The 27,025-nt window shown below is 35.6% G+C and overlaps 1 protein-coding gene across 1 annotated transcript; it reads left to right on the top strand.

Moving 5' to 3' along the window:
• The first annotated feature begins 460 nt into the window (after window positions 1–460).
• Window positions 461–26,315, top strand: LOC134672326 (probable peptidoglycan muropeptide transporter SLC46). Its single transcript, XM_063530223.1, has 8 exons — window positions 461–666; window positions 4,727–4,987; window positions 5,251–5,425; window positions 6,426–6,603; window positions 17,335–17,566; window positions 17,905–18,051; window positions 18,536–18,776; window positions 25,119–26,315. The coding sequence occupies exons 1-8, from the start codon at window positions 528–530 to the stop codon at window positions 25,174–25,176; spliced, it is 1,431 nt and encodes a 476-aa protein (XP_063386293.1). The 5' UTR covers window positions 461–527; the 3' UTR covers window positions 25,177–26,315.
• Window positions 26,316–27,025: the final 710 nt, after the last annotated feature.

Consider the following 27,025-nt stretch of genomic DNA (forward strand, 5'->3'; position numbering starts at 1 on the left):
TAAATTATATTACTTTGAATAAGGTTATTTTTAGTAAGGTTTTAGCGCTACTGCCATCTGTTGTCGAGTAGACAAAACAACTAAGATGTAAGGATTCGCAAAACGCAAAATAGATGGCACTAAAATCAAAAATTAACTTTCGAAAAATGTACATTCGGGCATCGGGTTTTTTTTTGCGTCAATTATTCTGTCCGCATGTGATCAAAGCCCCATTGGGGTAATCTACATTTCACCATCCCAAATCTCAGGTCTCGAGTTCTCAGGTCGTCGGGCCGATTAGTACGTACAAGTATTCATTCATTGTTCAACAAAAAATATCCGATAAACACTAAGTCAAGGTTTAACCGACAGCTGTTATTATTGCTCGCCGCGCGAAAATTGAAATGCTCAGTCCGTAAAACGCCGCAGACGGGTTGCGTCGACCCGCTGTTTTCTCGCGCCAAAATCGCGGGAATCTGTATGTTTCGTCTATGGCAAGAAAGAACCATAATACAAATATGTATGTTCAGTTTTTATAACTGGCCAGGATGTCGGTAAATTTTAATAATAATGAGGAGTTGGAGCCTCTCATACGGTCCAGCCACGGACCTGATGGACCTCGTCGTTCCGTGTGGCTGGCCGTTGAACTGCCACTTTTTCTATTGCTATTCAGTTCATCTCTCACAGGTGAGTGAAGTAATGAAATTATCTTACATTCAGTAGTTAAGAAGTCGAAGTCTCGCTACTCGTATTGAACAACTGTGAAGTGATTCAAGTGATGTTTTTTTTACACAAGCAAAAACTTGTTGGCATTGACATTACAAGGAAGGAGCGTAGGCCTACGTATCTATATACCATTATCAAGAGTTCTAAAGTTAATGTTTTGAACACATATATGTACATTTAAGTAGGTAGTCCATAATAAATAGTTGAGGTAGGTCGGCTTCTTAAGTTTTTTCTTGTTTATTTAGGTTGGGTAAATTCACTATCACGAAAGAAAGTAAGTGTAATTCAACCAAACCAAACCAAAAACCAAACACGAACCAAAGAATAAAAAAGCACTAACCTACCTACTGTAAAACAGGATATAAATTGAGCGAAGATGTATAATTTTCTTGTAAAACTTGTACAGTCAACGGTAAAAATATGGGTGTACAAATCATTTCAAAAATATGTCCCATAACTCTTATGTCAGTAAATTAAGAACTATGGGACATATTTTTGAGTGTTGTCTACACCCATATTTTTACCGTTGACTTACGCAAATTTTAAACATATTTTTTCTGATATACCTACTTAGGTTTTATGGGCGGAGCCTGGGGTCTGCTTGACAACTAATCCCAAGAATTGACGTAGGCACTAGTTTTTACGAAAGCGACTGCCATCTAACCTTCCAACCCAGAGGGGAAACTAGGCCTTATTGGGATTAGACCGGTTTCCTCACGATGTTTTCTTTCACCGCAGAGCGAAAATAATCTTTGTAAATAATATATATATACCTACCTATTATAATTTTGCAGTCATTGACCTAACATCCGACACCCAACAAACCTATCTAACCACGGAGGCCATTCCTCGATCAAACAAAGGCATGTCCTTGCCAGATTCATTACGCTGACATAATTACTAATCAGTGCAGCTGCAAAGTCAAACATGCCAGTTTCGGCCTTATTACACGAGTCATAGAGCACTACAACTTAGGTATAGCTGGCTTAAGTATAAATTATACAATTGTATGGCTGTAGGTATTAAGTTAATTGCATTGCGTCTCCTTATAATTATCTATCTATACCTAAGGCCAGATGCAACTATGATCGAATATGATACTTTTACCTACTTTCAAGAGGGACTCCTACTATAGCTGAATATTCTGTTCCATATTGGAAACCGAAAATTACCTCACGGGGATATGATAATGCTGCCGTCACCTATCCTTAAACTTGGTCAGGGTCAGTCATAATCCTATTAATATAATTATTTTAATTGTGTTCCGATGGCGATACCCTTTGTGGTTCTTAGCTTCCAAGCTACCCACTAGCCATCTTTCTCGAATTCTTACGATTCTTAGCGACCTTTCTCCAGTCGGTATCTTCCTCAAGTCTTCCTCACACAGCTTGTTTGGGTTGATTGTTAATTTCTAAAATCCAATATAATTGGCTCTATCACAGATCATATTAAACTATTCTACAAATAACCCTCATTATCCGGGCTTAAGAATCGTCTTGTAACTAGACGCACTAGCTGATCTAGTTAACATAAATAATGATTGACACAGCTGATCAATCGATCTATATTATTTTCATAAACTTTAAAACCTCAATTATTATATACAAATGTTAATTAAAATAAATACATGTAAGTAACTATAATATATGCATTCAGTAAATTAATTTTAAATAACAGCAAAACATTCTCACGAGAAATTCGAAACAACAAACAAAAACTTAACTGAGTCAAGTTTGTAGTGGGCCATTAATCAGAAAAACTGATTCGCTGAATCCAAAGAGAATGGAATGTGTATAGAGAATTACTGTCGGTGAATTTTGTAGTCACGAAGATTATGCTGCCATCTGTTGACGCAGTATTGAAACTAAAGATGAAAATGTATAAAAATATCAATAAAACATATATATTTACATATAGACATAAATGATTTTTATTAATTTTGGAACGCCATGTGTTTTGATCCATGTTTTTTACATTGATGTGCATTAGAATTGTTGAATATCAAGAGAGTGGCGCCATCTGTTAGAGAGTGGCTTTGTCTTGATTTCCGAGGCAAGGGGTTTCTTTTGACTTTGCTTGTCTTATGGGATTCACATCTCTTTGCTAAAACTACTCAAGATTGGAACTCGAGTTTAAAGGAAATAAATAACAAAGTTTTTATTTTGAAGTGCGCCTAACGCGTCAAATGCGTCAAACGCGTTTCGTTAATGTCTTTTATGGTTATAAATACCCCCACGCCAAGCTGGGAACGGATTATTCTATTTTTGTCCGTCGGATTGTCACGATCTCTGGCTCGCCCGTAGACGTTAAAACAAAGGTGTTATTTTTACGGTTGAATGTTTGACATTACGTAGCTACTATGCTGCTTTTTGTCAGACTGTTCAATTGCTAGTTCAGTGTAAATACTTACGTGTGTTTTGGTGTTTTTGTGTTTTAGAGCCAGATTAGTGTCTGATTGCACGGTCAATCAACCGAAAACGCCTAACCTAGCGGTGATAAGCAGGCTTTTCCGGGAATCCAGTAGAGTGTTAGGTCCAGGTCGCGAGAGGGGCCTGGTGTCAACCTTTTTACCTACACAGGTGACGATTATACCTCTTACGTTCTCTTCAAGGTCTGACAGAGGGATGTGAGGATCTCACGTGTGGATCATTAAGAGTAATCTTTACTCACTGAAATCTGTTGGTAATTGAAGAAGCGTGGTCTTGTTATATATATTTATATATTCACATTTTATATTTGGAATAGGGCGCCTTATTCGTCAGTACCCTTGGCTACGGCCTATACTGCGGAGGGAGGCAAATTACACAGACACTAGGGTTTGCAATACCTCGGTTTTGTCGGCCGAACGTTTACAGCTTAAATTAGGGTCCCTCTCACACACGTCCCCCCCCCTGTAATACTAGAGGTTCGCTTCTAGTCTTACACATTAGAATAGGTGAAATTGGGGTAGAGTTAGGGTAGAGTCATTATTTGGGTGTTAGGGTTAATTATTATTTCTTTCTTTATTATTATTTATTCTTTCACATGTATTTTAGTTACATACAGTGTTAAAATCATTAGAGAGTTAATTGTTTTAAAATACAGAATAAATTAAAGTCTAGTTTTAGTAGCATATGGATGGGTTACTGAGGCTCGTATATTAAATATGATTTAAAGGTAATACATTTTTATATTTGGTGAGATAGGGGAACAAAGTTATTTGAGGACATACTAAATAATTTTGTTATAGGGAGCTAGTGACAGGCGAAGCAGTTCACTAGTGACAATTTGAGCTTTTCTATATTGGGTATCTAAGGGTTAAAAAGTCATGTTTATTAGACGATCGCTTCAGTATTCCATACATTTATAGTATATTCAGATAAGTTTCTTGGCGTTTCTTCTTGTCTGAAAATAGGTTCCGAAACGCAGATAAAAGTAAATATTACATAGTGTTTAGGAATACCTATTAAAAACAAAACAAAATAAAATAGGTATTATTTAGTTTAGAGACCCGACTTCATCCGAGGCGTGACAGTAGATAAAGTATGTTTGTACGTATTAATTTTTGCAACATTTACATATATATATTTTCCTTTAGCTAGCTAGATTAGCGAATGGATATAAAAGGAAAATATAATTACAAACAACAAGGGCTTACACTACTGTTCATGGTAACTGGTCACGGTAGGGCTCGGTAGAAGATAAATTCTAAAAAATATAATTTATTATTTAATTTTTTTCATATGATAGTGTTATAATATAGAAATACAGTAGAAATATTTACAATTACATAGGGTATTTTAGGGGTAGTATTTTAAATCCAAATCTAATCAGTCTGCACATAAAAGACGAAGGGTACTAAGGTTCACAACGTATTAATTTCACTAGACGATCACATGGCCAAATTTATTTATTTTTATTTATTTATAATTAATTCTGGATGAGTTTTATTATAGTAGATTAGCTAATATTGGGTTAAGGTACAGTCTTCGTGCAAAATGAAGGATTAATCCAATCGTTATTGTATTATTTTTGATTTTAGATACCGTAACATACAACTTACTTCTATACCGCACCTGTATAGTCGAGTTAGAGTACAATTCAACAGAATGCGCTCTACTCAACATTTTAAACAAGACCGGCGAAGCCAAAGACCTGGAGACTGAGGTCCAATCCGAAGCGTCTATTCTGGTGACTATAATATCAGTGTTTAGCAGTATCATGCCGGCTATATTGGCTGTGTTTTTAGGGTCCTGGTCTGATAAGTATGGAAGGAAGCCGTTGGTGGTTTGGCCGCTTTTTGGTAAGTTTCTCTGGCACTATTATACCTATACGAGCTATTACATTAAGATAATATGTACCTAATAACTATTCATAAGTGCCTTTTCTTAGGCCTACATGAATAAAGTAGGTACCTATATTTTGACTTTGACTTTGAACTAAAATCACTTTTCTGCTGAAGAATATGTACATATATAAGTAGTGACCCTGTCTGCAAAGATAACAGTCCAAAATTCAACTGGTTTTGTTTACGTGATGTTTCTAAATAGGCATGTTGTTTTTCAGGACAGTTCCTAACTGCTGTATTGACAGTTGTATTCAGTGCAGTTCAATATTTAAGTGCATATTGGTTTATTCTCTGCATAATGCCGTTCGCAATGCTTGGCGGATTCAGCACAATCATGTTGGGAGCTAATCTGATCACTACAGATATCACTAATGAAAAGGATAGATCCTTCAGGTAAGTTGTCTAAATTCCGTCTTCTTGTTGTATAATATTTTTACATTTAGCACCCATCGTCACGATCATAGCGGTCAAAAATGACCTACGAATATATGTACCTAACTACCTATACAGGGTGTCCCAAGAAGTAGTGATATACTGGAGCTGGGAGGTAGAGGACCTAGAGGGCTATCTGAATCACCCCCATGTATTTTCCACGATTTTTCGTATTTTCGGAGTTATAATTTTTTTTAAATTTTTCACCTATCGCCGAGTACGATGAGATTTTTATTTATGGTGACGTGAATTATTGCGGTAGATGCTTGATTTTTTTGTGTGCTAAGCTGATAGGCCAATTCAGTATGGTAACATTTACTATCGTTAGATCTTTGAATGGAATTTAAAAAAAATTAATGCAAAGAAGGATAAATTTACCCAGCACACAAAAAAAATCAAGCATCTACCGCAATAATTCACGTCACCATAAATAAAAATCTCATCGTACTCGGCGATAGGTGAAAAATTTAAAGAAAATCATAACTCCGAAAATACGAAAATACGCGGAACATACATGGGGGTGATTCAGATAGCCCTCTAGGTCCTCTACCTCCCAGCTTCAGTATATCACTACTTCTTGGGACACCCTGTATATCTAAAGTGTCATTCTATGGAACTTGCTAACTAAGTACCTATGTAAACAAACCGCCATATTTAAATTGTCTCTGAATGATGAATTTACTAGTGACTTTTGTTTACATAGTTAGCAAGTTCCATAGAATGACACTTTACTCTCGTTCTCTTTTGTCCAACGTAACCGGAGTGAAATTCTCCGGGACATGAAAAATGTTACAATGCCCATTCACTTTGGCGGCAAAAGAAGAATGCTTTCTGATACCAAAAGATTTTAGCTATTTGACTTTAGTTTTCTACGAAAGCAAAGGGATACAAATCTAGCAACCCATTAATGAATAACCATAAGCTTTCCGGAATGACCGAAATTAAACTTTTTGTTTCTCAGGCTGTCACTTATACAAGGATGCGGCTTTGCCGGTGTTCTCACAGGAACCATAGGTTCAAGCTACGTGTACGACTTCATGGGCTATGTTCCTTTGTTTACGTTATCAGCTGCCATTTATTTCTTCACATTGTTATATACCGTCGTCTTGGTGGAAGAGACTTTGGTTATAGCCGAGACAGTGAGTAATATTAAGAGCCAACAGGAGTGGTCATTTCTCCATACAAACGTAGTCCTCGTTTTCCTCCGTGGTTTTTGAAGCTAGAGCAATGATTTTTTCAACACAGATTAATATTGTCAATATCTGTGTCGGACCGTTTTGCTTTTTTTTATATTTTTGATTTTTAAGGCGCTAGAGCCCTTCAAAAATGGCCAAAATGGCCTAATTGACTATGCCGCAATGAGAGGCGTGGTATTCAAAACTGATATCAATTAGCCAAAAAAGCAAAACGGTCCGACACAGATAATTTCATAATCATTTAGATTTCCAAATTTGGTTACGATTGGTTAAGTTTTGGAGGAGGAAAAAGAGGACTACGAAACCTCGATTTTTGTCATTTTTACGCAGGATTTTTCGCCTCAGCTGCAGTTGTCCCTATCGCACTAATTTTAGGGGCGGAGTCAAGTTTCTAAATACGTATACAGCCAGAAAAGTGATGGGCAATAGTCGACATTTAATGTCGATAATCTAGTGATGTAAGAAGTTATCGATAAACCGCCTTGTGTGAAAATATCTAGAATTCTAGATCCTCCTAAGACACAAGGGGTTTTGCGTTGAGAGGGAACACATTTTTGTAGTTACATAGGTACAATCTATTTTGAACTTTTTGATTCTAATATTTCAAATTAGAAATCAAAATCAAAAATATTTTATTGCATGGTTATGGGTTTACAAAATTTTTAGGTACAGTCACGCTCCGTAATTGTCGAGCAATTTAAGGTCCTAGCTAGGGAATGCAATCTCGCACCAAGATTGGCGATTCGAGATCTCGCACGAAAAATCCGAATCGAGATTGGGTGTTTCGAGATCTCGACAGTCAGATTTTCGGGATCGAGATTAATATCTCGACGAGATCGAATTTGACAAAGTAACTAAAAATGTGTTATTTTAATCAATAATCTCTAAGAATTCCATAGATATAGACATCTTAAAATCGGGCGTATCGAGATATTCCTAGGAATATAATGAAACGCCGACATTTCATGATCTGCCTAGCGAACACCAGCCATTTTGCGCAAACCTCAAGGTGTGATATTCTGATATTCCTATAGTCTATAGGCAAATTAAACAAAAGTCGTCTCCTTCACGATTTTCGTCGACATCTCTTCTAAATACCTAAAACTGGTATGGACGTGTTCCTCGTGGTCTCCAGAATATGAATTAACCGGTTTTTATTTTATGGAGGGGGGGGGGACGTGTCGAAAAAAAGGAAGGAAAAAGTGGGCGGCCGACCAGCATTGATATTTGTTCACGTCTTTAGTCCTATGGGACCGATCGGTTCTTGTGAGATGTCATTTGAAAGAGTATTAAACGTGCAATTATTGTTTTATAATAACCGTAGTCATGACTGTAGTCATTTACAAAATATTTAAAATATATGATTTTTTACCGTGCATGGATGGCATAAGTACTGACAAAACATGCGTCTAACTCAATAAATTATAACTTTATCGCAATTCATGTTATTATAAAATATACGAAAAATTTCATTAGCTTTCCAAAAACATCGTAAATGGCGGGCGACCGACCTCAACTGATCATTATTTCTCGGGTTCTATTTTACTGATCAATTGGTGATGCATACCATTAGAAAGAATATTAAACATACTATAATTGGTTTCTAATTATACTTCCTATCCAAATCCAAGACAACAAATATAATTTACAAGCAGCAGTACATGGAATCATGCCGTCCTTGTCACACATTTTAGAGATATAATATTTAAAAAACAATTTCGCGCTGTTCCCCTACCTCACTACGCCATCGTCCCTCGCCTTCCCACTCTAACCCCGCTCATCAGATACCCGTCATTACATGTTTTTGTGTTAGTCCGAATCACACGTATTTTCGCCAAAATAGTGTTCCTCTAAAAATGTCTGTGTGTGTGTCGATTGATGAAGTTAGGGTGAGTAATTTTAATATGTCTATTAAGCGCTGAATGATAATTATAGAATCAAAACATTACTTGTACCGCCGGCCGCCGTGGCCGAGCAACAAATGAATGGTTTTTCGGCACGGCAAGTCTAGTCTCGTTTGCAATGCTTTACATGGCTAGTAATCTTGGGTATTTGAAATCGTATTTTCATTTAGCGTTATAAAGTCATTACGTAATATATCAACTCAATGTAATTTTCGAATGAAATAAATCATGGTCAAAGTATTGGGACTTGATTTGTGTAATATTATGGACTACGTCAAATAATAATACTCCGCTAGTACAATAGCGTCGAGGATCGTAAACTCATGCGTAAATCGTATCGGAAATATAAGTAAACCTCCTAATGACAACTGGGATTCAGAATTTGGTAGTTTACGTAGAGTGAGTACTTAGAAACTTAGGTATACTATGCAACGAGATGATCATCAAACAGGTAGGTAAGTACTCGGTATAAACCGTGTTACCAAATAAAAGTCAATGACAAAAGGAGAGTTTATGATATTGCACATTAAATAACACATATAAATTAAAATTCATATAGGATAAATATTTAGTTACAAACGAGAAGTCGAGGCAAAATTTTCCACATTCATTGTGTCGAGAGCTCCGCCTTCACAGCGTTGAGGTTATATTTGCCCCACTTTAATAGTGAAGAGGCTATCTTAACTCCACATTAATTGTGTCGAGAACTCCGCTTTAACAGCGTTGAGGGTAAATTTGCCCCACTTTAATAGTGAAGAGGCCATCATTACTCCACATCAATTGTGTCGAGGGCTCCGCTTTAACAGCGTTGAGGCTAAATTTGCCCCACTTTAATAGTGACGAGGCTATCTTTACTCCACATTAATTGTGTCGAGAACTCCGCTTTAACAGCGTTGAGGGTAAGTTTGCCCCACTTTAATAGTGATGAGGCTATTTTTACTCCACAGTAATTGTGTCGAGAGCTCCGCTTTCACAGCGTCGAGGTTGAATTTGCTCCTCATTAATAGTAAAGAGGCTATCCTTTCTCCACATTTACTGTGTTGAAGATTTATGATGATAATTGCATAATATCAAAAACTACATAATAATGGCTGACTCGCTCTTCGATTGCTTCGGTCATTTGGTTTATCGGTCGCTTTGCTCTTCGGCCGCTTCGCTCTTCGGATGCTACGCTCTTCGGTCTCTCCGCTCTTCGGATGCTACGCTCTTCGGTCGCTTCGCTCTTCGGATACTACGCTCTTCGGTCGCTTCGCTCTTCTGATGATACGCTCTTCAGTCGCTTCGCTCTTCGATCACTTCGTTCTTCAGTCACTTCGTTCTTCGGTCTTTACGCTCTTCGGTATGTTTGTTCTGCAGACGCTTTGATCGTTATAAAATGAGTCAAAGATATACAGGGTGAAATTTAATTCACTGGCCAAATTGAAACACCCGAAAGAACTCGAAAAAATATTAAACACGTGTTTTTTCTTTTAATACCGCTCAGTACTTTTTTTTCGAAATAACTCATCATCAAGTTGTCCTAAAAACCTCGTACGTTATGGTGAACCGACAACTACCCACACCCGCTTCTCTCTTATCAGTTAAGGTCATTGACACCCCGCCCCTCCGGCTGTTTGCAATCGCGTCACCAATTATGAACCCTATTGCACCGAGATAAGAAGACGCTTACCTACATCAACCGTCAAAATGCAAAGGCAACCCATTTTTAATCTAAAATGTTATTTTCTGACATTCTGACTAATGATTATTAACAAAACGTCCGTGGCTTAAAAACAATGAGTAAAAACTAGGTCAGGAATCTTTGCATTCAGGCGTATTTAAAAAATTGAATCAACTTACGCAACTAACGAAAGTCCCACGAGATGGTACTCTTGGATTCAATCCTTGTCTGCGAAGGCGTGGAACTGATTCCATTTCGTATAATCTTTGTGCACCACGTAAACACTCACCACTTAATAAATAACACCGTACCACTTCGTAATATTCCCGGTTCGAAAACATTTTTTTTAACCTTAGTACGCGCGCGATTATTATTTTAAGGTTGGCGAGTGACGAGTGACTAATCATTTATGCTTACCGTTATGTTTACCGCTAGCGCGGAATGGTTTAGTTTAGACTACCCTCGAAATTGATAAACCTGCCTACCATCGCCAACACTAACTAGGTAGACCCTATTGCAACGATTATAAGGTTTATTGAAGGTCAGATAAGGGTTTTGCTGATGTTGTTGGTAAAACCTACTATTAGGTTTGTTTACATTTGTGGTAATAGGGTGACCACGACTCGTGGAAAATATTTAAAAATTGAAAAATGAAAATTAAAAAAAAATGTACTCTTTTTTTTCGCTAAATAGATTCCTTAAGTGTAACCTAGTGCCGGGAATGAATATGGCCAGTGATTTAAATTTCACCCTGTATAACCGTGCTCCACTGTAACAGTGTTGATGCCAATGTAATGTACTTGTCATAGTCTGCATCCAGACCTTTATGTTGCCTCCACTTTAATAGTGATGATGTGACTTTACGTATGTGAAATACAAAGGAGATTTTAGTTACGTTGAAGCAATTTAACTGGTGTTAATGCAGCCTAAAATCCTGTTAAGTACACCAACAGTGCTGTATGACGGGTAAACAATATATGGAAAGAGATATAACCCTTTAACCGATTTTACATTCACATTATTATACATACATATAATGAAGTTATGTGTTCCAAATAGCTTCAAACAGCATCTTTGACCTGCAGTCAAATATAAAGCATCTCAACGCGCCCGATTTACCTACTCGTAACAAAATCCAGTACGATTTGCTTACTAGGTCAGGAAATGAATGCTTAAAAAACGTTGTAGAGGGAAATGCTAGGAACACAATTTTTGACTCCGTAACTTTGTTTAGACTAGTTAGGAGGTGAACATATCAAAAGTCCCCGGCTGTAGCCCCGGTGCTGCGGGGTAGAGGGGGGTAAGAAGGTCGAATTTTTCGGTTTTTTATTGATAATTTGGAAACTTTGCATCTTAGCGACATGACTACTAAGACAAACCGACAGCTCATAAAATTAGTTACAAGTTTTGTCCAGTCAAGTTTTTCGATAACCTGAATAGTTTTTGAGATACTCGCTCTTGAAAGTTTATTTAGGGATTTTAATTTTATCTTGATATCTACATCAGTGATGCTGTTAGGCCATGTTTGGTATCATTTTCGTATAAATCAGGGGTGCTGAATTCATTTATGGTATCACATTGACACTATTCCGAAGTAAAACCAAAATTAAAAAAATATTTTTTTTTTAAATCCCTCTTCACGCTTAAACCGCTGAACCAATTTCATTGAAATTTGGTATAGAAATAGTTTCAGTCTCGACACAGGACATAGGATAATTTTTATAACCAAAAGCATCTTTTGAGGATGTGAAAAGTGGGGTGGAAGTTTGTATGGGGAGTCAATAACCGCTGAACCGGTTTAGATGAAATTTAGGGCGGAATAGATCTGTGATTCAGATGAAAATGATACCTAACATGACTTCAAACCTTACCTTAAGCAGTATTAACCTCAGGAATTCAGTTTCGTTGACGAAGTTGAATTCCCCCCATACTCCATTTCACAACTTTAAAGGATGATTATTGAGATAAAAAGTATCTTATGTCCTGTCTTGGGACTCGAAATATCTGTATACCAAATTACAATTAAATCGGTTGAGCGGTTTAAGCGTGAAGAGGATATAAAAAAAAAAGTTATTTGTTTAAAGTTTATATGTTTTTTCTTAGGAATGGTGTCAATGTGATACCAAAAATGAATTCAGCACCCCCGATTTATACGAAAATGATACCAAACACGGCCTAGCAGCTTCACTAATGTAGATATCAAGATAAAATTGAAAGCCCTAAATAAACTTTCAAGAGCGGATATCTCAAAAACTATTCAAGATATAGAAAATTTTGACTGAATAAAACTTGTAACAAATTTTATCAGCTTTTGGTTTGTCTCAGTAGTCATGTCGCTAAGACGCAAAGTTTCCAAGATATTAGTGAAAAACCGAAAAATGAGACCTTCTTTCCCCCCTCTCCCCCCCAGCACCGGGGCTACGGCCGGGGACTTTTGATATGTTCACCTCCTAACTAGCCCAAACAAAGTTACGGAGTCAAAAATTGTGTTCCTAGCATTTCCCTCTATAACTTCTTATTTCTTGGCCTATTACTGGTTATCTCAGCTCTAAACTTCAGGGGACCGTCGCCGCAACTAACAAGGGCTGCACCGTGGTTGATGCATATATCCCACGACGTGAAATCAACGCTGGAATCCTTAGCTGAAAACCAATATGCACAATTGCACAACAATGCAACCAGAGTTAAATGCTATAACCTGTTACATGAGTCGCCATCGCTAAATAGCTAGATTGACAATCGCAATAAAAGATTGATATCCATCAACAATAATAAAATTAAATATTGTCATTAATTTAAATGCTCTAGGTTGTCATATTATATTGCTGTACAGTTATAATAGGGTATTTTCCTACTACTACTACTACTACTACTAATCAGTTACCTTTTTAGAACTGTCAAAACGATTTGCTAACATGGAATTTATATGAAACATTAGATCGTGACGTCACTGTCAACTCACCTACTTTTTACACGACTGCCCAAACAAAAAGAGTGTATTGTTATATTTCTATCCAATTTATAAAATAGAACTTGTGTTTAAAAATAACTCTAATCTGTGTATTTTATGCATGGTGTAAAATAATTTATTTAAATACTTATAGTACCTATGTAATACCCTATTGAATGCTACGTAACACGAGAAAGCTTAAATAATTATTGTCGATTGTGTATCACAAGAATACTGTGCACGCTGCACAGTATAATTGTTATTTTAAAAAAAATGTTACTATAAGTTACTCCTTGAATGATAAATTTCAAGTAAATGCCTTATACACAAATATATCATAATTTAAGACCTAACTACCTACACTACAATCTACCAAAGTTTACTTGCCACTTGTATCACGTGTAGTCGTCATCGGTCAGATACGTAAAGAAAGAAGAGTTATTTATTAATAAAGGTAGTCTATCTATATACATTATTTAGCTATTTACATATCGTTTGAGAATGTGACTGTCTCATTTCAATCAAAGACAGAGAGAATCGTACTATCTTTGTCTTACACCAGTACTAGCATCCAAAAGGAAAGGATGAGTATAGTTTTCCTGTTACTGACTGACAAGTTGGTTTGACCAACTATATAAATCTATAATTTGAAGCTGAATTATAATTGAAAATTTGAAAAATTATAAGTTTCAAAACAGCACCTACAGGCTTTTCTACTAGTTATTGTCCGGACTTAGTCTAAATGTATAGAAACTTGATTTCTATGACAACCTTACAATGAAGAAAAATCTCCTTTACCCACAGGCTTTGTATAGAAGAGGGTATTTATTGTTGTATTGGATCTTCATTGCAAACTGTCATAAAGTTATTTTTTATTCTACTTGTCAATACTTAAAAAGACATACATTCATAGATTAATCATAACACAAAAAATAATTACATCCAGTGAGTGGTTGGTAAAATCTAAATGATAACAAACAGCTTATTTATTATGTATAGTGTCTGGCAGAAAACAACCTAAACCGTTGTAGTAATTATAATCTTGAAAATTAAAACAATGTATATTTTAGTTAAATTTAAATTGAAATTCGAATAATATAATGGGTATAAAGTGCTATAAAAATTGGTTCAGAGCTATAACTAAAGATTGAACACACCTTTCAATTGTCTACATAAGCAAAGGCAAAATTACATTATACAACAGTTATAACCATAATTTTAAGAAGTTGTTTTTTAAAGTTATAGTTATAGTATTACAATAAAAACTAAGAAAGTTTAATTTATTTATGATTATTTTTTTCTTTCACCAAAAAGGAATATAAAAGGTACCTAATTTTACCCGTTAATCAATGACGCTTATCATTATAATATACAATGCTATACTTATATAAAATTACATTTGCAGGTAAATCTCTTCAGCTGAAATCAGTCATATCAGTAACGGTATACGTAACTTACTGATTTCATATCGATATTTCATTTTATTTTCGCACCTGTATTTAGATACAAGGCTCTGAACATCTGCTTGTAAATTATATTTGTTGTCTTGGATTTGGATAGGAAGTATAATTAATAATCAAACGAACTTACCTGTGAAGTTTGATTACAATTATACGAGTATCCAAATCCAAGACAACAAATTCCCGCCCCCCAACCCCGAAAATTAAAATAATTCATTTTATTTTCGCACCTGTATTTAGATACAAGGCTCTGAACATCTGCTTGTAAATTATATTTGTTGTCTTGGATTTGGATAGGAAGTATAATTAATAATCAAACGAACTTACCTGTGAAGTTTGATTACAATTATACGAGTATCCAAATCCAAGACAACAAATTCCCGCCCCCCAACCCCGAAAATTAAAATAAAATAGTCTCTGTTCATAACACAAAAAAGATCCACTCTGAAATAATGACGGGTATCTGATGAGCGGGGTTAGAGTGGGAAGGCGAGGGACGATGGCGTAGTGAGGTAGGGGAACAGCGCGAAATTGTTTTTTAAATATTATATCTCTAAAATGTGTGACAAGGACGGCATGATTCCATGTACTGCTGCTTGTAAATTATATTTGTTGTCTTGGATTTGGATACTCGTATAATTGTAATCAAACTTCACAGGTAAGTTCGTTTGATTATTAATAACCGTAGTCATAACTGTAGTCATTTACAAAATCATTGAAAATATGTATATGATTTCTCGATCAATTATTTTACAATTCGCCCGCTATGAGGCTAGGAATATCAAAGAATGCATTGCTCTGATGGATCTGCCGTCTTTTTCATAAGGAAGATCGTGATATGCCTGGGTTAATATTAGATCAGGAAATGGTGGCGTTTCATGATACGCCAAGGATTACGATTTTTCGATATGCCGCCGACATACTACTTATTTAAGGTACCTCATGTTATATTTTGAAAAAACAACAACAAATTAGATATTTAACATAAAATCAATTTTAATTTTTACTTTACTTCTATGAAATGCTATCGATGTTAAACCACTATTTACCTTTACTTAGAAACTACGTCAACAATAATAGAGCTAAAGCCGGACACATAATAGCACTGCCTGAACAACATGAATCTAAGGTCATATATTACTTAAAACAAAGTATTTCACTTTCAGTCTTGTTCGAGATCTCGAATATATTAATCGAGATCTCGACCGAGATTGCATATATCGAGATTTCCTGTCAACTAGGTTAAATTTCGAAAATACGTGCGAGATCTAGCGAGATCTCGAAATTGCGAGATCTAGATAGCATTCCCTAGTCCTAGCTGAATTGGTTGTTTCATACACTTACTCTTACTCTATAGAATGTCTAATCCTGCCTTACAAAGACGTTAATATTTATATTTGTCATGTCTAAACTTCGTTTCTGAGCATTATTGAAAAAAAAATACTTACTTGATACTAGTATTAACCACTAAGTACATAAATAGGGTAATTCGCCAGTAACAGGCCACTATTAGTAACTGGCCACGCCAAACCAAAAATGAATTCTATTCACCTATAAATAGAATTCATTTTAGTATAAGGTGGCCAGTTATTGAAACCTTATACCTACTAAAATGAATTCTGTATAGAGGTGAATAGAATTCATTTTTAGTTTAGGGCGGCCAGTTACTGGCGAATTACCCTATTCGATATCGAGTTCCGTAAACGTAAGCCGGGTAAGTAAAAAAGTTCAATCGCAATAGGGTAATTCGTCAGTGGCCACCCCAAACCAAAAATTAATTATATTCACCTATAAATAGAATTAATTTTAGTATAAAGTGGCTAGTTATTGAAGTTATTGAAACCTTATACTAAAATGAATTCTGTTTATAGGTGAATAGGATTCATTTTTAGTTTAGGGCGGCCAGTTATTAAAAGTGGCCAGTTACTGGCGAATTACCCTACTTAGTAGTAGCAGTAACAAAAAGTGGCAATGCAAATTGCAATCAGTGAGGTGCGCGCCAGCGCGAGTACGGGCGCACCGCACGCGTCTGTGTGCGTGCATTACACACACAAATACAGTCTCTCACGCCGCGGTTACGCCCCGTCAGAGCGACGGGTATATTCAGCTTGAAATCTCAAAATTGACTTTTAGCTCAGCTCCCGTTTTGTCTTAAGGATGACTAATATTAAGGAAACAGCCTACTGGGTAGGTCAATTTGGTTGCGACTGGATGACTAATGCTAGACCAGGTCGGAGCTTCAGCTTCGTTTTCCATGGAAAGCACCACGTGATTACCGATCACATAGAAAATGACATGTCGGACGCCTCGGCCCGGGCACGGCCCGGTCTATTAATGTTGTTATTTACATTGTTTGACACTACAAATATCACAAAAAAAAATTGTGTTGTTCATTTGTTAAGTCACAAAATAAAAAATTGTCTAGGAAATCCCAAACTGTAATCATAACGTTAATCTTATTAAGTACTTCAAGGACAAAATAGATTAAATTTGAAGCCTTTTGGCGTATGTATACAGGATGGCTTAGTAACATGTCCTAGTACATAATAAATGTCATCTTGAAACTTATAAGTCATTGTATGTCAGAGGTGACAGCAAGGAGTCATCTATTGGGCATTAGCATATAGAGCACTAGTACGTTTACCTTAATTGTATTGATATTATATGTAGTTTGACCAATATTTTTTTGTCTACTTCCAGGGAGGTCTTTGCAAAATCTTCAATTGTGACCTAATCAAAGACATGGGCCGGACATGTTTCAAGAAGAGAGACCTAAGCATCACCGCTATATTGACCCTCCTCATTACCGCTTTTGCGATCACTATGTTCTGTATATTCGGAATTAGTGCCGTGGACTATTTATTCACGAGACAGAAGTTCCAATGGCTTCTGAAGGAGTATTCAACATTCTGTGCTGTTAACATTATTATAGGTAGGTATTATGATTTTATAGCCATGTAATCATTTCGACAAGCGACGTTTGACGTATCGTGTTGATCTCCCGTTGATGTGGGAAAAATCATAAGTTCTCGAATACGTACAATGTCAAAATTTGACATTAACAATCCACAGTTAGGGTGACAAGCAAACCAAACCGAACCACCCTTAGTTTAGAGTTGAGTTTTGGTTGTACCAAATGATATTATCCACCGTTGATGGAATCAACGCTCAGTATGCAATAAAATCAACTGTTGATTTGACGTGGATGCGAAATCTGACAGTTGTACATGTCGAATTTGGCCCCAGGACTTATGTATTATTGTATTACAGGTCTTATCGGGATGTATATTGGGATGTCGTTTTTCCAATCCTACTGCAAGATGTCGGATGGAATGCTTCTCATTTTGTCCTACGTGTCGTCCGTTTGCGACGCGACTGTCAGAAGCTTGTCCCAAAAATCCTGGCACTTGTATCTCGGTAAGTCATTTAATATGTTTTTCAGTCAGACCTTCGCCTTCCCCATGTTAAGTGATTCTTCTCAAGTAAGTTTTCAAAGGATTCAATAAGGCACTGGTCCCACGAGGGGCTCTTATTAGCTGCTAACGTTAAGATCATACCGAATGATTAGTGCCTGTTAAGAGCAGAACTGAAATCTTCAAGTCCTAGCGAGTAATAACCTGCCAACAGAAAATAACATTTATTCTAGGCATAAAATAGATACCTTATTAAGTATAAACCACATTGCTCCTTGTATGCTTATACTACATAACTCCGTCGTGGGCTAGGCGATTTTTCCGGTTTTCTGAAGATCTAAAAAATCCTGATTTTTTTAAAACTCCTACTGTAATATCGACGTCTTTGTTATATCAACCTGCCTTGGTTTAACAACTTTTGCTACCAAGAATCTACTAGGCGTGTTTGGAGCTGAATAAAAGCATTTATCTACTTACTTTATTTTCAGCGGGAATGATGTCCATACTAGGAAGTTTATCACCCCCACTAATCCGGTCCCAGATCTCCAAAGTGCTGCCAAAAGACGAAGTAGCCAAGATGTATTCTCTAGTCAGTTGTGTAGAAGCTGCCATGCCGATATTTGCCCCTGTTCTGTTTAATTGGGCGTATTACTGCACATTAGCAGTGTTTCCCGGGTTTATTTACGTCATATCTGGAGGATTATTCACGGTGTGTCTTGTACTTGTAATGTAAGTAAATTTTTTTTGTTTTATAGAACAGTAGGTATATGGACTCCGGAGGTCCAATACTGCCGTCCTAGTCTAAAAGGCAGTTTTTCGACAAAAGCTAGTTTCGAGATAATCGCAAAAAACCAACCCAAACATCTTTCTTGAATTTCTACGAAACGGTAAAACTTTTTCCATTTTTTCTTTTTGTATGTGGTAGGTATATATATGTACTTATTTTAGATATTTATAGTATGTTTCTAAACAGCTCAGTTTTTTTTTATTTTATAAAAAACACTTTAAATTAGTATTAAGCTTAAAAATGAGTAGGTCGTACTCAGGGCCGGATTAAGCATGTCGGGGCCCCTAGGCAGTGCGAGGCTCGGGGCCCCCTACAGTCAATTCTGCACACAGCATATTCAGTACAGTGAAATAAGTGAGCGTTTTTAATTTCAATCTTCAGGCGTCGGCCGAGCCGATCGAAATCGAACGATGTTTTTTCACTCTTATTTATTGCGTGGACATAAAGCTTTATTCTATCGGTTTTTGCCGATTCCGCGTCGCGTCAAGTGTGGGGAGAACCCTTTAGGCTTAAGGCCAATTCCCAGTGGAATACGAAAGATGTGAGCCTCAGCGTCACTTTCCTATCTACCTCTAATGGCAAATTTTAAACGAGGCTAAAGGCTAAGCTCAACTGGAGCCGCAAAGTAGATTTTCTCAAAAGTTAATATTTTGCGAGGCTGAACAGCAATTGTTCGACTATAAGACTAAATCAACCAAGTTAAAATCAACGTAATAATAAAAAACTAAAAATAAACGCGAGCGCAGCGAGCGCGAAATTTTTTGTTAACAATATCGCAAATTGTAAAGCCCGCTCCACACTCGTGCGCGAATCGCGGCGCGAAGCCGCGAACGCGAGTCTGGAGTCGATTTCGCATATCAGCTAACTAGACTCCACACTCGCGTTCGCGGCTTCGCCCGCGATTCACGCGCATAGTCTGGAGGGGGCTTAAAAGCATGTTAAAAGGCCATGTACCTATCTTTACCTGGGGGCCGATTTTTTAATTTGGATCGCTCGATTTCGTCACTCGAAAATCGTTCGAAAACGGCGAAATGCTAATTTTTAAAACATGAGCGATAGGAATTCGGTATCTAGTGGCAGAGATATATATAACTCCGTATAAGATAAATAAAGTCTAAGAAAAAAACATGCCTCGGATGTCAAGCAAAAGTCACTCTCGAATAGATGGCGCCATATACCTTTGGCCTATTGTCGGTTAGATGGCGTTGGCGACACCGTTTGATATTTAACAATTTTAACACGTATCAGTGAAAGAACATGGGTCATTGTGGAACAATAAAAATTAATAATCATATATCCGTAAACATATTTTAATTCATTTATACATTTTCAATTTTATTTTAAGTTTTAATCGTGTGTCGATAGATGGCAGTAAATGTACCGTGACTACAAAATTTACTTTGACAGGACCCCTCTATACTATCTATTCTTTTTGCTAGTGGCTTTGACCACTCGTTTTTAATTCTATTAGTAGAATTTAAATGCATAGTATTGGAGTTATTATTGAACGAAATACACGAAATCGAGCGGTCGAAATTCAAAAATCGGCCCCCTGGGCCTAAAAGTCCAAAGTGCGAAGCGAGGCGAGCTTTCATGTAAAGTTAAAGCCGTGCTTCATCAGGTTTCGGGATAAATACTTGAGCATAGAGACGAACCAACGTCCATTGTATTAAAAAGCGAGACCGCAGGCCGAGGTTGGCACAGCGAGGCCAAAGGCTAAGCTGAAGTAGAGGAGATGTGGAACAGAAACCAATGGTAAATTGAGGTAAAAAGTGAGGCTGAAGGTCGAGCATTTCTATGAAAAATTGGGGGCACGTTCGTCTTCTTTGTTTTAATCAATAGTCCTCGAGATTCTGTGTCAAAACAACCAAAAGATGTTCGTTGTTCGAAAAAATGGACCATTTTTCCTGAAAACTCCTATTATTACAACTTTACAACAGGTACGCAGAATACGCCCCGTAAACTGTAACGAACCTACTGCTTCAATTTTATTGCAGTATTTCATTTATTTAAAGAATGGATCGTACAAAAGCAATAATAAAGCATACTCATTATTATAAGAATAAAAAATTTACTCATGAATTTTGACCCTGTGGAATAAAATTTTATTTGGTGTGCGCTGAGCTGCCGGGGCCCCCTAGCCGAGGCGCGGGGCCCCCTAGCCGAGGCGGGGCCCCTAGGCAGTTGCCTACTTTGACTTAGGGTTAATCCGGCCCTGGTCGTACTAGTCAAGAAGGCGGTAAACATGTGTTATGCGGCGTTCTAACTTAGTTCCGAAGTAGAAAATAGGTAAAAACGCCGTATATGTCACATGCTGCCTTTTTGCTTAGCACCAATGAATAATTCGCACTTGAGATCCTAAGTTAAAAGACCCTATAGCAGCAATTCGGCCTTTTTGGTTAGTATACTAGGAAAAATTATGAATATGACCAGATTTTCGACTAGCGTGCTAGTGTAAAAAAACGTATACCAACAAAAACACCGAATATACGGTTTTATAGATTAGTATTTATGGAAGAAATGGGAATAAAAAACAGTCACGTAGTTTAAATGTTTATTTAAAACGCCATACTAGTAGGCTATTATTAAAAAAACGAGATCCAGCAATTACTTTTTGGATTATAATCTCAATTACCATACAAAATTAACATATAAATTGGGATATTCCCACTAGTTACGATCAAGTTGTTACCAGTGGTAACTAATGGGAGTAGTTACAACTACAATCTTGTTAGAGTTCAATAAAGCCTCTATATTTATAGTATTCTACTTATACTGTTTTTATTACTATTGAACTGTAACAAAATGTTAGTGGTAACTACTAGAAATAAAATCCAACCTTTTACCAGTGGTAACTACTGGGAAACAAATCTCATTAGTTCCCACTGGTAACAACTTGATGGTAATTAGTGGGAAAAACCCGATCTATGTGTTAATTTTGTATGGTAATTAAGATTATAATCCAAAAAGTAATCGCTGGATCTTGTTTTTTTAATAATAGCCTGGTAGTATAGTGTTTTGTATTCATATAATAAACAAACATTTAAACTGTACTGTAAAAAAATGTTGGTGGTAACTACTAGGAAAAAATCCCACCTTTTACCAGTGGTAACTACTGGAAAAAAAGTTCCCAGTAGTTACCACAAAACTGAGTTGGTGGTAGCTACTGGGAAGAAAAGTGGGGTATAAATTCCCAGTAGTTACCACTGGTAACAACTTGGCGGTAGATACCTAACTAGTGGGAATAGCCCCATAATATGTAACAAATTTTTTAGTGTACGGCCTTTCTGATTTTATTTGTATAATAAACTAGATTTACTCGACTCTACTAATGACATTACATATACTTCTAATGAGCATGAGCAACGAAACTTAACACAGTCCGCAGTAAGCTCAGCCGAATTTTTACTTCCCATAAAAACGGAGATTCGTACTCATTTTAAAACAACGTGTTGGATTGTACTAAATTGCACATACAATGACATGAGGTATATCTACCAGTGCCAGTACCTAATTAGTTTATATTCCAACAAAACTAATGAAATAGAGGAAAAATAAGTTTTGTATGAAAAACTTATTTTCGCTGTATTTTTTTCTATAGTATCTGAAGCTACACATTAATTACAGGCATAGATATACCTTATCCTTTACTGAGTACAAAGTTTTAGAGCAATCTAGCTAATCGTTTTAAAATGAGAGCCTAACTACAGTTGTATGGAGAACCCAGCTTGCTGCTGACTTAAATCTTAGCAAACATTTATCTTTGTAGGTGACCAGTTTTTGCATACACGTAATCAAAAAAATACATAATGTTTTACCGAATTCGTGGCATCTCTAATATTTATTTTAGTTTGTTATCAATAGGCATGGAATTTCATCGCACGGTAATACGTTAGCGAATTATGTAGTCTACGTTAGCAATAAAATTAATACGAGTGTATTAATTTCTGCACATACTCTGTCATTTATTTAATTCTAAAACGCCTTTTAGCGGTTGTAATTAAAAATTAGATTCACAATAAAATTATTCGATATTAAACTTTCGTGAGACATATTTTAAATTGTTTATACGACAACGGTGAAAAAAAAAAAATTCAAGTGAGTGAAACCGTTGTCGTATAAACAATTTAATAAAATTATTTTTCTATTAGATTACAAACTCATAGCTTTGACTATTTTAACATACAACTATTATCTAATACACAAACATACCAACCTATTTTAAGATACATATTGTTTTTTTGTAAAACGTAATACATAGTACTGTAATATATAAATACTATGATAAATAAAACGTAATATAATTTGCAGTAATTAATTTACGATATTTCTTATCGAAATCTATTGGTACGATATGAACTAGATAAAACCTACTTAAGTATTTCATTTAAGTAAAATATTATATATATATGTGTGTATATAATATTATCTTTCATTCTCAGTTGGTTTTCGGATGGACCCAGGTTCCATACAAAGATGCCCATGGTCCTTTGTCCTGGTTATCTAAATACTTAGGCGGAAAATGTTATACTGCCCGTAAGAATTCTCATTAAATTTCCCTTTAAAACATTTTTCAATAAGATTTAAACTCTTCATAATGTCAAATACCTACTTGGCTTATAAGGAATTAAACCTGATACGATTAGCTGTAATATCAATTTGATTATATTTAAATAAAAGCAGTCAAACCGTCCAATGAATAAATAAAACTTAAACAACGTTTGCTGTAGAAAAGTACGTATGAACAATTTTACCATCACAAACTACGCTAGAAAGACGTATTTGCTGTCGAGCGGAAGTATTTGCGAGGCATTTTTAAAGTATATACCTTGATAAAAATGATAATACTCGAAGGTACTAATTGTAAACACTACATATTATTGATAACATATGATGGTAATGCAATAATAAAGTATTTTTTTAACCTTGGCGTTCGGTCAATATTTCGCGCGCAAAAAGCCACCTCCGCTCTCATTCCGGCAGCCACAAGCCTGCGCTTGCGGCTGACGGCTTTTACTTAGCATAAAGGTGTCTTTCGGCGCGCGGGGAGCATGACGAAGGTTGGAGCATATACTGCGTTATAGACTAGTTAGACACACTTTCAACCATTTTAAAAGTTTGTTTGCGTTTAATACGACGTCCATACAAAATAAGAAGAACGTATAATAGTTATACGTTTCTAAAGACTATTATGGTGACGTAAAAAAGTTAAGTGATACTAGGCTAAAATGGCGTATGAGACATTTAAACAAAAAAATATATTATACGATTTTTTAGACTAGTATCAGATCTAAAATTTTGCTAAAGATCCTAATCTTAAAGTGCGTATAGCGTCTTTTACGTATTTTTAGCCTAGTTTTTGGCTTATACGTTATTTTAGGCTAGATATGGTGGATAAGATTTTACGCAAACCAGAGCGTAAAAAAACGTATAGCTGCATATATGTTGTTTTAGCCTGGCTTTGTCAAATAGTCGCTTTTTAGACTAGGAACGAACGAAAATTAGTGCAAATACGGTCTTTTTACGATATTTTTCTCGAAAACTAAGCCACTTATCGGAAAACGGGCCAAAGTGGTCGATGCGTCTCGATCTCTACATTACGAATATCACAAAAAGTCCATTTTGGCAAAATGTCGAAAAACTGCCTTTTAGCTTAGGGCGGCAGAATACGGATGTCGCGGCGCAATCCCGGCTTGTTCCAAAGAGTTTTTCGGAACTTATGTACGAAATATGATTTGATATTTACCACTTGCTTTTCAGTGAAGGAAAACATGGTGAGGAAACCTGCATACATACGCGAAAAAATTCATAGGTGTATGTGAAGTCCCCAATCCGTATTGGGCCAGCGTGGGGACTAAAGCCCAAGCCCACTTGCGAGTGAGAGGAGGCCTGTGCCCAACAGTGGGACGTTTAAAGGCTGAATAATTATTTTTATTTAATATATATAATGAACTTTACATGGTGTAAATAATTTACTAGGATTTTTTCTTGGTTGATATTCATTTATGTAATATAGTCTGGCAAACCAATGTGCCACTAATAAAGGCGGTTAATTTTTTAAATAAAATCCCATAGAAAATTAGACTTTGGCACCTAAAATTCTAACTGTACATTTGTATTGCTGTTGATGCCCCAAATAAATAAAATAAACACCTAGCACTTACAGTTTCTACAATATACATCTCGTCTCATAGATAAACCATCTTGTTTTAGTGCATATCTAAAACAAGCTTTGTCTTATACCTACAGGAAAAGTAATAACTATTTATTAATTTGTTTTTCAGATTCGCAAATATTCTTTACTACAGGGTGGTGAAAAATCGAAGTCAAATCCCTCCTTGAAGAAGATGTATGCATCATAAAAACAGTTTACATAAATCTCGTATCCTTATGATTAAATAGGTAATTTCAACACGAGAAATCGATCTAAAATAGTCGTGTTAAAACTAGTAAGTAGATATACTGAATCAATTATGATATTAGTACAAAATTGTCTCATAAGCCTTAGAGATTTCAATTTTCGTTTATTTTTTAAGATGGATATGATGGCACAGATGCTCATGTGTACCTACTCGTAAATGTATGAATCTTATAGTTAATTCATTTATCACTTATAGTTGATTAGAATAAGCAAACTGTGATATAAAATCGGTACATATCAAGAACCTTATGTTATTGGTTATAAGTAAAGATTTAAGTAGGTAAGTAAGTATGTGTAGGTTTATTGTAATATCATAATTATCATGTAATGAAACTGACTACTACAATTGCCACTATTCGATAAAATACTATAGGTAAAAGCCCCTTACGTATGTAGTAGTCAACTTAATTTATCTAAAGCATTTTCGTAAACTGAACATAACTACACGCAAGAGAGGCTTTAACTAAGTTTTTTGCCCAGAGGAATCTAGTTTTAGGATATCGAGTAAGACAACTAATATTATAAAACCATAAATGTTTTAATACAATCACACAGACAAACATACACATTGACTTAATATTATTATACTTACAATAACAATACAAGTAACACCACGTCTAAACCATAAAATACATACATTAAAAAACTTTGTACATACGTAAGATTTTCGACAAAAAATGTTACGGGGATCAAATATAAAATACAAGTTGATATCTACTTTATTGTGTGTTGAAATTGTTTTACAGTAGGTATGGTATTTTGTGTGTAAATGCATAAATATTGTTTAAATAATATTATTATTTTCATACGTAAAAATAAATTTACACATGAAAATGTAACGGAATCCTCATTTACTCCACATTTACTCAATAGATTAATTTTCGGCAAATATTTTTTGTTTATTTAAATCTTTATATAATGAAGTAGTAAACAAAATCCAAGAGCAATAAGTAAAAACTTAAAAATAAATGCGTTTGGTTTATGTTAGGTACCTTACATAAACCGATTAATTATTAATAAATAAATGTAATACCTATCTATTAAAGTAACTATTAAAGGGCGTGGAAATAAGTGTTATTTAATTTACAGTAATTTAAAAAGAAAAAAATCGTCTATGCTAACCACAATAAAGACTTATTTAATATGAAAATGTAATCTTTCTATTACTTTTAAAATCTTTGATTGCGATGCCAATGTCACCCTGTATGATACATGATTTTGCGAAATGTAGTTCCCAGTTGCGTTTAAGTCCAAATAAAATCAAAACGTTCGATCGTTACTGAACTTAGCGATTCTCTTTATAGTTCTTATAGACTATTTATAATGTGAATAATACCAATCATTATATCCCACGCCCCTTTTTTCTACACTTAAGAGCGCTCTTACAAGAAAAGTCGAAATAATGCAAAATTGATGATACTAGTCGACGAAATTCAGGACTTTGTGCTCATTATTAGAAGCAATGAGTACTTGTTCCAGTAAAAGCGTCTTCTTATCTTTTTAAATATCGTTGTAAATATTAGAAAAAACACTTATTAAATGAGTAATGATTTTTTTTCTGATGGTCGTTTCCGAAAAACCCCGTGAAGCACTGAATGGGAAGCTCTTATTTGGAAATGTTGAGAAGTTTACTCTGCTAAACCTGGCTATTTTGTATTACTAATACCCTGTACTTTAGGCATATCAAACGATAATTTTCCTACATACCTTTGAGAAAGAGAAAATCAAAGTAAAACGAACTCAATTTTCGCTCCGAAACAAGTGTCAATT

This window comes from Cydia fagiglandana, chromosome 16 (assembly GCF_963556715.1).
Source record: "Cydia fagiglandana chromosome 16, ilCydFagi1.1, whole genome shotgun sequence".
Lineage (NCBI taxonomy): Eukaryota > Metazoa > Arthropoda > Insecta > Lepidoptera > Tortricidae > Cydia > Cydia fagiglandana.

Bases quoted from the DNA above. Each gene is read 5' to 3' on its own strand.
- LOC134672326 (XM_063530223.1), top strand. From the start codon at position 528: ATGTCGGTAAATTTTAATAATAATGAGGAGTTGGAGCCTCTCATACGG. The intron at 4,988-5,250 runs GTAAGTTTCTCT...GTTGTTTTTCAG, and splicing joins GGTGGTTTGGCCGCTTTTTG to GACAGTTCCTAACTGCTGTA. The intron at 6,604-17,334 runs GTGAGTAATATT...GTCTACTTCCAG, and splicing joins CTTTGGTTATAGCCGAGACA to GGAGGTCTTTGCAAAATCTT.